At 28.2% G+C, this 11,497-nt stretch overlaps 1 protein-coding gene across 1 annotated transcript; it reads left to right on the top strand.

Annotated features, from left to right (window-relative positions):
• LOC136085342 (uncharacterized) lies at positions 1 to 1,426 on the top strand. The gene is made up of 3 exons (XM_065806640.1): positions 1 to 13; positions 202 to 579; positions 639 to 1,426. The coding sequence occupies exons 1-3, from the start codon at positions 1 to 3 to the stop codon at positions 1,424 to 1,426; spliced, it is 1,179 nt and encodes a 392-aa protein (XP_065662712.1).
• The last annotated feature ends 10,071 nt before the right edge of the window (positions 1,427 to 11,497 follow it).

The raw sequence follows: 11,497 nt of genomic DNA, 5'->3' as shown, positions 1-11,497 counted from the left end.
ATGGTTTCCAATGGTGAGTCATCACCAAATTTTTAAATTCAGAATCAGCAATACAAAAAATAAAGGAACAACTTGGCAATTGCGCAATATCTACTGTTGATCCAACTCAGAAGTTCCTAAGTCTTATTCAACGTACCCTTAGTAAATTAAAAAAAGATAAAAAACTAGATAAAAAAACATATGGTAAAATATATTCTTCAGATGCAATTCCACCCCGTTTGTATGGTTGTATTAAAGCACATAAAAGTGAAAAAGGTTATCCAATGCGAATAATAGTTTCAACAATTGGCACACCACCCCATAAACTTTCGCAACATCTTGTTGAGATAATACAACCAACTTTAAATAAAAATGAATGCCGTGTTAAAAATTCATTTTCGTTTGTATCAACAGCAAAAGAATGGTTTATTAATGACGAAGTTCAAGTGTCATTTGATGTTATTAATTTATACCCATCAGTGCCACTTGATAAAGCAACTGTTACAATTAATGATATGCTAAACAAAGATAGAGATGATCTTATACAACGAACTAAATTATCTTTAGTTGACATTCATAAACTTATTGATCTCTGTATTAGTATGTTATTTTTTTATGGGAAGACAAAATATATATTTAAAAAAACTCTGGTCCAATAGGTCTATCCATAATGGTTGTCTTGTCAGAAGCATATTTACAACATATTGAATCTAATGCTATTCAACAGGCTTTAAATCTCAATATTGCACCAAAGTCTTATAAACGTTATGTTGATGATAGCCATGCTCGATTTAATAATATTGATGACGCAAATTCTTTTTTAACACTTTTAAATTCACAAGATAAATCAATCCAATATACATGCGAATACGAAAATGCTCAACACCAATTAAATTTTTTAGATATTTGCATTTCAACCAATCACTCCCTTCACAAATATGAGTTTTCCATACACCGTAAAGATGCAATTACAAACGTACTTATAAAACCAAAATCATGTATTTCACCGAATATCGCAGTTAGTATTTTTAAAGGTTTTTTAGCTCGAGCATACAAAATTTGTTCAGAACATAATATTCAAGACGAAATTAATTTTCTTATTAAGGTTTTTACTGAAAATGGACATTCATATAAACAGTATTCAGATATTGCTAAAAATTATAAATACTCCACAAATAAATCTAGTTCTCAAAAAATTGATACCAAAAATCTTGTTATTTTACCATGGATCCCAAAATTAAGCCTTGTTCTAAGAAGAGAGTTTCGTAAAGTCGGTGTTAAAACAGTCTTCCGTTTTGGTAATCCCTTGATAAATATACTCTGCCGAAACAAGTCTAAACTGCCTCCGAACAGTCATCCAAGAGTCTACCAACTTAATTGCACATGTGGTTCATGTTATATTGGTGAAACAAGAAAAAAGATTTCCACACGAATTCAAGAACATTAAAATAATGTTACAAAAGCCAACTGGGAAACATCTGGAATAGTAGAACATTCACAACATTGTAATGGTAAAATAAACTGGGAGAACCCTAAAACGCTTTCTGTTATTTCAAACAACTACACAAGAAAAATTCGTGAGGCCATTGAAATACAACGTGTACAATGTTCAAAACCTAAAGAAAACGTTTTAAATCGTGACAATGGCAATTTGGTGATGACTCACCATTGGAAACCATTTTTTGTAAAATTAAAAATGTTGAGTATCTGACGTTGCAATGACATCATTTGGTTACGTTTATTATAATTTTTAAACGGTTTTTTTTAACGGTTTTATCAGTTTGATAATGGCTCTCACTATATGAGCCGAAATATTACGTAAAAAAAAAATAAATAAATAAATAAATAGTATGATACCGTATATGATGTTTTAATGCTTATAAGATTATTACACATACTGTTAAAGATGTCACTTAAATATTATATATATATATATATACATACATATATATATATATATATATATATATATATATATATATATATATATATATATATATATATATATATATATATATATATATTTGTATATATATATATATATATATATATATATATATATATATATATATATATATATATATATATATATATATATATATATATATATATATATATATATATATATATATATATATATATATATATATATATATATATATATATATAGGCGCTAATTTACATCTCTACCCCCCTATTTTTATTTTTGATTATGATAAAGAATTTTATCCTGATTAAGAATCGTATAAAAACATAGATCTGAAAACCAAAGGAAAGTTCTCTAATTTAATCAAATATAAAACATAACATAATCTAAATAAAAAATAATCTAACATAATCTAACATAATCAAAAATAAAAATAGGGGGGTAGAGATGTAAATTAGCGCCATATATATATATATATATATATATATATATATATATATATATTTGCATATATATATATATATTTGCATATATATATATATATATATATATATATATATATATATATATATATATATATATATATATATATATATATATATATATATATATATATGTATATATATATATAAATATATATATAAACAGTGGCGGATCCAGCATTTTTTGATCTTTGAGATAGCTAACTTTTAGACAAGGAGCAAACTCCAAACATTTATATGTTAATACTTATGTCAAATAAGGATGTTTTGCAAAAAATTGCGATGATTGGAGCTTAGGAACAAAAAAGCCCCAAAATTTAGCCCCACCTGCCCCAAACGTGAGAGCAACAAGTTGATGAAATATTTTTTGTATTATTTTTAACTAGACTTATATTCATCGATAAATTTTAAGTTTCATAATATTATCTCTGAGAGTTCAAAAATTATGACAATATAAAATTTGCAACCCCCTCAAATTGAGGGGGGTTGAAACTTTATATGGTCATAGTTTTTGAACGCTAAAATATTTTACAATGAAATTTAAGATTTATTGATGAATATAAGTCTAGTTGAAAATAATACAAAAAATATTTCATTAACTTGTTGCTCTCACGTTTGGGGCAGGTAGGGCCAATTTTTTGGGGCTTTTTTGTTCCCAAGCTCCAATCATCGCAATTTTTTGCTAAGTATCCTTATTTGACATAAGTATAAACATATAAATGTTTGGAGTTTGCTCCTTGTCCGGAAGTTAGCTATCTCAAAGATCAAAAAATGCTGGATCCGCCACTGTATATACATATATATATATATATATATATATATATATATATATATATATATATATATATATATATATATATATATACATATATATATATATATATATATATATATATATATATATATATATATATATATATATATATATACACATTTATTATGTCTGATATATGTAGTGATCTATTATATTTGACAAAAAAGTGTTTGAAAATCTTATGTTATGGTTGCATATTTTTATATTCTTTTAAATAATTAAACTTAATAGATGCCAAAAAAGTGTTGTGTATATGGCTGCAAAACTAATTACCAAAGTACCAAAAATAATAATAGCTTTGAAAAAATACCAGTTTATCGTTTTCCTAAAGACAAAGAACAAAGAAACATTTGGATAAAAAGTTTTCTAAATTCTAATCTTTTAGTTTCAGATGAAACTGTTATTCGCCAATTACATTGACCAACAGTTTTTGAAAAAGTTACTGTTCAAGGAAGACCAAAAATGCCACCATCTGTATGGTCAGGAATACCTTCAAGTCAAATACCTACTCCATTACCACGTCATCGCACAACATTGAAATCTTTAAGCATTGTTAGAAATGTTAGAACTGATGAACTTAGCACTTTTTTATTGGCTGATACAGCAACATATATTGATTTCAAAAATGTTTTATTAAATAATCTCAGGGTTTTTTCAGTTTCAGTAATAGCATATATGATTGAAAAAACAATTAATGTTCAATCTATTACGTTTTATGATGGTATTCCTTTATTTCTTGTTAAAATTTTTGAGAATTTACATTTTGAAACATTTCATTGTGGAATAAAATGTTTTATAAAAAGTTTGTGTAAAAATCGTATAAATATTGTTGATTCTTGGTCAAAGTTTGAGGAAATACTACATTTTTTAAATGTCAAGGAAATAGATCATAAGAAAAACATTATTCAGCAACAAATATCAGTTATGTCTGCAAAACTTATTGGAAAAAAAAAATATGAATCATATACAATTATACGTAGTTTTAAATATTTTTCAACATCTCGTGCTTTATACAATAAACTAAGAAACGATTTTCAATTGCCATCAGTTAGTACTTTGACACGCATAACATCAAAAGTTTGCAAAATTGATGATGCTAATTTCTTAGACTCAGTTTTCAAAAACATTGAAGAAAAACAAAAAATTTGTATAATTATTCACGATGAAGTATAAGTCAAAAAAATGATGCTTTACCATGGTGGAACATTGTTTGGTAAATCTTTAGATGATCCATTGTTATTGGCTAAAACTGTTTTAGGAATTATGATAGTATGTCTCAAAGGTGGTCCTAAATTTCTGTACAAGATGGTTCCAATTTCAAAATTAAGTTTAAATTTTCTGTTTGAACAAATAAACTCCAGCATAAAACTTATAAAATCATCATCTGGCGATGTAAAAGTTGTTATCTGTGATGGTAATTGTGTAAACCAAGCATTTTTTAAACTACATCATACTATTCCAGAAAAACCTTGGATAACAGAAGATGGGATGTATTTACTGTTTGACTTTGTTCATCTTTTGAAAAACATTAGAAATCTATGGCTTACAGAAAAAACTGGGGAGCTAGTGTACAGTGATAATGGTATTCAAAGAATAGCTAAATGGGAACACCTTAAATGCTTATATCGAATTGAATCGGAAAAGTTCGTCAAATTGTCAGACTTGAATGAAATTGCAATAGCTCCCAAGCCAATTGAAAGGCAAAATGTATCTACTTGCCTTAAAGTTTTTTCAGATAAGACATATCATACCTTGCTGACCTATTTTCAAATAATTTCAAATTCTAAGGATACTGCGTTATTTATAAATAAAGTTATAACTTGGTGGAAAATTTTGAATGTGAAAGGTCGTGGAGCTGATGTAAGACACAATGATCCACTAGAAGCACCTATTTGTAGTCCTGATGGTTGCCGTCTTAATACTCTACTTCTGTTTGGTGATATGGCTCTTGAAATGTGTTGTAAAAATGGCAAAAGAGTGAAGCAGTTATCTAATGACACTGCAAAATCAATTCACCTTACTTGCTATGGTATTGTTGAGCTATGTAAATATTTATTAGCAACAAATCATGATTATGTTCTTCTTGGTATGTTTACAAGTGACCACTTAGAAAAAGAATTTGGGAAATTGAGACAAGGTTCCGGAGGTGCCTACTTTATAAATGTTCAACAAGTTATAGAAAAATTGCATATAAATCACACATCACTGTTGTTATCTTTAAATATTGACATAGATTCTTTTGATTTTAGTTCAGGTCATGAGTGTGCTTCTTGTACATATGTTTTATGTAAAGCAGGTAGTAAAATATTTGACAATTTAGAAAAACTAGAGTCATCAATTACTGATACTACCAAAATGTCTTTGATTTATATTGCTGGTTATTTATGTAGAAATGAATATAATGAATACATTTTGTTCAATCAAACATTACTTTATTATGAAAAGTTTGGTGAGTACCTCAAGTCTATAGATCGTGGTGGTCTTAAAATTCCACCAGACAATGTTTGCCAATGGGTTTTTTTTTGCTCTGTCTTATTCCATTCGATAAAAGATAAAGTTTGTCGTAAGTCCTTAAGTGACATCTTTTTGCTAGTTTCTGAATTTTACTATTTTGAAATTAATCAAAAACATTGCAACACACTTGCTAATATATTTTTAAACAATTTTTGTGCACAAACTACACCAAGATCTAATATAGAACCTGCATTAAAAGTTTTAAAGTTATCATAAATTTGTTTAGAAAAGAATGATTTGTATCTGTTGTTATTAAAATATATGCAAATATTTTCTTTGTTTTAATTTTTTTTTATATGAAATTTTAAATTTTAATTACATTTTAATATAAATATTTCTAAATAAACTAATTAAACTCATTATGAGTCATATTTTGACTCCAAAATATAATTTTATAGCAGAGTTGCTGATAATCCGTAAAAATAATAGGCCCCCAGTCACGGCTTACGGTTGCGCGATGAATAGGCCTTCAGTATAGAGCGCCATGCACTATTTTCATAATAGGCTAAACAAAGAAAACAACAGACGGTGCTATTTAATATATTCTTTATAATTATAAAACCTTTTCATTTAGTGATTGATATCCACTTCATTAGAAAAAGTTTAATAAAACGGAGAGTTGACTTTTAACCGAATTTCTGTCTTTGCTTCACTTTTTTTTTTTGCTACAGGTTCTCTCTTGATGACTTTTAGTCACTACGTAAGACCTCCTTGTTAATAAAAAAAATTGCAGTTAAATAGGGTGGATATATGATAAATTGTCGGGGGTATGTATAGGGTTGTGTCAAAATATGACAATTTGACTTTAGCTACAGTTGCTACAGTCAATTGGCCATTTTTTTTAACTCCCAGTTCAATTTAAGTTGATACGCTGGGAAATGTTTGTAATATTAATGTAAAATTTTATGGGCATGTGAGACAAAACCCGTTAAAAACATGGGTTTTTCAGTAAAGCATTTTAATTTTTCTGAAATATTTTCGTAACATAGTCAAATTGGCTCAGCTACGATTTTGAATAAATTTTTGAAACGCCGCATTTTGACTACTTGTAACATGCATATCTTATTTAAATCATTTTTCTCTTTTGGATGAAAAAAAAAAAAAGTCAAATGTCAAAAAGAAAAAAAGAAAAAAAAACTGAGCTGACTGTAGCAATTGCTACATTTGCTACAGCCTGGATCCGCTCCTGCATACAACACATAAAGCTTTAAAAAATTCTTAAAATTTTAAAAATTAAATTTAAAAATAAAAATAAAATAAATATACAATTATAAATGAACAATTATATTAACTAAACAGTTTCAAAAGAATAAACTACAGTGCAAACTCTACAACCGTCCGCTTTAGCACGTAACAAGTTATGCTTTATGGTTTAAAAACTTTTTGTAAAAACGCAAAGAGCATTCGTTCGTTTTTACAACAAAATTAACTAAAATAAAGTTATGCTCAGGGCCGGCGCTAGAGTATTTGGCACCCAAGGCGATTCTGACACACTGCGCTTCTCTCCCCCCCCCCCCTCCCAACTTTCACAAAGAAATGCTTAAGTTATGTAATTACATTTTGTATTTACATTTGGAAGAATATATACATGCATTATCTTAAATAAACGTATATTCCCGTAACTTTATAACATATTAATAAATAGCTCCAAAACTTCACTTTTCGCGCTTTTGTTTTTGTAAATGTAGAAACGAATTCCGTCAGTTCAATGTTTCTAGTAATATCATGTTCACTTGACAGAGTAGCTAATCCAGCAAGTCTTTCTTGCTGCATAGACGTTCTCAAAAATGTTTTTATCAGTTTGAGTTTTGAGAAGCTCTGCTCACGGAAACTGGAAGTGTCAAGAGGATTCTTAAAGCTATAACAGTGTTTGGGGCACAATCTGTTAGATAATTTTTTAATATAAAATTTAGTAAATCTAGTGGCAATGTACACCTTGCAGACGTGCTAAAAGTTTAAATGAGTGATGAAAAGTTTTCATTGTATTAATTACGACAAAATTTCATTCTGCATAAAAAGTATAAAAAGAAAAAAGAAATCGCAACAAAGCTGAAGTATCAAAGTTGATTGTTTTGTTTTATTTGACGCGATTTGACTTTAGTTTTATTTGACACGACTTAAAAGAGTACTTTTTCAAATCTCCTAAACTTAATTCAAAAGAGATTTGAAAAAGATTTTGGTAATGTTTTCAATATATTTATTTTTTATGTAGCAAGATTTAGTGCCGCCCAAGGCGGCCGCCTAGTTTGCCTAAACTTACTTATGCATATGCATAAATTATGCAGCATAGCCAGGGCCGGTTTAACCAGTATAGTGGTTAAACCGGCCCTGGTTATGCTGCATAATTTATGCATATGCGTAAGTTATGCATATAAAGGTTATTGATAGATTATTTTATTCGCTTAAAAAAAATATATAATATAGTCCCAAGGCTGGGGGGCTACGATCCCTTTTCTAAACCCCCACTCCTTTAAACCCGCCACTGGTTTAATAGTTCCCATTTAGTTTTACTAAATTTGCACCCAAATCATTAACTTGCTTGTTTTCATATATAAGCTCTCTTTCTATTTGATTGATATTTTTGATCGTTACGTCTGTTTGAACACTCACATCTGCTAATTTTCGATATCAATTGTGACACTTTCTAAAATATTTGATTCATTACGTGTTAAAGTTTTATTTAGTTGAAAATATATAAAATCATTTTCCAATGCATCTTCAAATTAGTTTACCATATTATAATACTTTTTTTGCAACATATATTTTTATATTTATATATGGGTCAATAATTTGAAAAATAAATTACATTAATCAAATAAACAAGATTAAATTCATTTTGCTTTTGTTAATATATAGATATACTATATATACTATACAATATAAGGAATACTTTGAAATGACATCGCAATGGAGGAAGTGTTTGTTTAATGGTAAAAAGTAAAAGAAAAAAGTTTATGGAAAAGAAAAAAACCAAAGATCTTTACAATAACAAAGGTTTTAAAAAGTAAGAGTTAAACCAAGAATGAAGGATTAAAATAAATAAAAGTAAAAAATTAGAAAAAAACAAAAACAAAAAACGAAACAAATAGAAACAAAGTTAAAAGAAAAAAAACATCGAAAATAGAAAATAATAAAAAAGAACTACTAACTTTTCTACCACCAATGTTTTATATAAAGAGAAGAAATGGAACAATTTTAATTAATTTTATACATTGCTAATATGTCTTGTATTTATGTATATATAAAATGCTAAATGTGTTTAATTGCATTTTTTTGTGTCGATTTAATTGTTGTTCTATATCTTGTTATTTACTTTTGCTTAAATAATATATGATAATTTATAATATATGGTAATTTATAATATATGGTAATTTATAATATATGGTAATTTATAATATATGGTAATTTATAATATATGGTAATTTATAATATAGCCTATATTATAGAGTTTAATATAGGCTATATTATAAATTTTTTATTTTATTTCACTTGTTCTATTGTAGTTTACTCTCTTTATTATTTCTTTGTCTTAATATTTTTTTATTTTATTTGTTTATTTTATTAAGTTGGTTCTCTATTAACTAGTTTTTAACTACTTTAGTGACACCAAACCTAATTTAGTATATCTTGTAATTTTTGATTTAATGATTAAATAAATGGATAAAAAAAAAGTAAAAAAAAGAATATAATATAAGAATATTAGTTCAATTGTCATAATTGTCCTCCAGACTTTGAATCAAAATAACTCTTGATTATTTCATGATATCAAGCTAGGAACGATGAATAGATGGAACCGGGAGAACCCATTTGATTAAATATTTTTAGGCAAATTTTATTTGCCGTCTGGCGGAGAATCAGGTCAAATGAATCCTGAAACAATGGGAATTTTTTTTTGCCTTATTTAGGGTTAACAAAACAAAACAATTCTAAACCAAGACTTCCTGCTAATTGTTGTCTCATTTTGTAATCTTAGAGTTGATAGTTATCTTCCTTTAATTAGTGAAGACTCCAATAGTTTCATGCTTGATCAAATTGACCAAATCTTTCTCTCTATTTTGCCAATATCGTTGTTGTTGGGGAATTAAATCAAACTGAATGGTATGGTTCTAGTGTCAGTGATTTGCCTTTATCAATCTGTGACAGAAATAGTCGACTTTCCAAAACGCTTTCCAGACAATCCAAATCATTTACTTTCTCTACTTGACTTATGTCTTGTTTCTAATCCTAGCCAGTACTCAGTTTCTCTACATTAATCCTAAGGTGCTTCTGATCACAATTTAATATCTCTAAAACTATTATCTCATTCTTTTTTGTCATCAAAAACCCCCTATCATTGTATATCGTATCTTTTATCTTTTTGCCGAATATACTTTTTACGTAGCTTCTTGGATTCAGGCCTGCATGAAAGCTATTGTTCCCTCTTGGCGGTTCTAAGTTAAGTCTCACTCTTTTCCATGGTTTTCCTCTCATTGTGCTGCTGCAATTTCTAATTGTAACCATTACTTTCATATCTTTCAGCAAAACAATTCCTTAGAAAACAGACGTCTGTTTACTACTGATAGAAACCATTGTAAAAAGGTTTTGTCTAATGTCAAAGTCCGCTATTCTCAGGTCACGAAATCTTGTATTTCATCTCAAAAATTAGACTCTCGTGACTTCTGGAGAATTTTTGACAGTATCTATAATAAGGGTAAATTTATTATTCCAGCTGTCTTACAGTGTTATAAAATAGGTTTTAGCTTTACCTTTCTGACACAAAAAAACCTTAGGTGAAATGACAGCTATGGGGATCACTTAGATATAAGTATCAAAATCAGATAGGATATCACAATTGTATAAGTTTGAGACTATTAAACTTCGACAAAAAACTTTGTTTTTCAATTATTGGCAGAGGATAGACTCACAAATGCATAAAAAGGTACTTGAGAAATAAACTTTTGCCTGTTGTAACTAAGAATCCTTTGCCATCAGAAAGAGTTGCAGCTCTTGTTGTTTAAAATAAAGCTCCTTATTAAAATGGAACAGTTCGATTAAGTCAAGCTTATGGTAGAAGTATGCTTCCAGTAACACCAGATATGAAATTAGTTTTTTATTGTTCAAATTAATGATAGGTTAAACTTTTAACATTTTGCATTCACTATAGGTTCGTATAATATAGCTAGATAATTTTTCTCTCCAAATTCATCAATAAGTATAAAAGACCTTACTCAAGTTCAAGCGCACACATGGCTCTCAAACAATGGAATCAAGAGCAAGAACTTAGCAACTACTATTAATCAGTCAACCTCACAACAGAATGATAAGAAAAATTACGCCATAAAATAATATGATTCTAGCAAGCCGCTTGTACATTATTTCACAAGTTCATCAATTCAAGATCACGCTGGATGTGTGAGGACTGAAATACATTGCAAGGACTTCCATGAGCTTAAAAATGAAATTATAATCATGAGAAGTACTTCAAAAAATCACATTGTAAAGGTTGGAATTGACGGAGAAGGTGAGTTCCTGAAAGTTAGCCTGGGAATGATTGATTTTTAAGGTTTTTAGGAACACTGGTGTCAAACAACAACTCATTATTGCTGTCTCTGAGGAGCTTCAATACTATTATACAAGTATTTTAATTGATTAATTTGAAAAACTAGGATTTTGTCCTGTTTTGTGATCTATAACTTATAAATATTATTTGTGGGCTTCCAGAACACACAAGTGCACATCTCTGCACCTGGTGGGAATCTGGTTTCATTGCGAAATGTGTCTGTAACGCCCAAGGTCCATGCA

The sequence above is a fragment of the Hydra vulgaris genome, chromosome 09 (genome assembly GCF_038396675.1).
Source record: "Hydra vulgaris chromosome 09, alternate assembly HydraT2T_AEP".
NCBI lineage: Eukaryota > Metazoa > Cnidaria > Hydrozoa > Anthoathecata > Hydridae > Hydra > Hydra vulgaris.
This window is presented reverse-complemented; position numbering and strand designations above follow the sequence as displayed.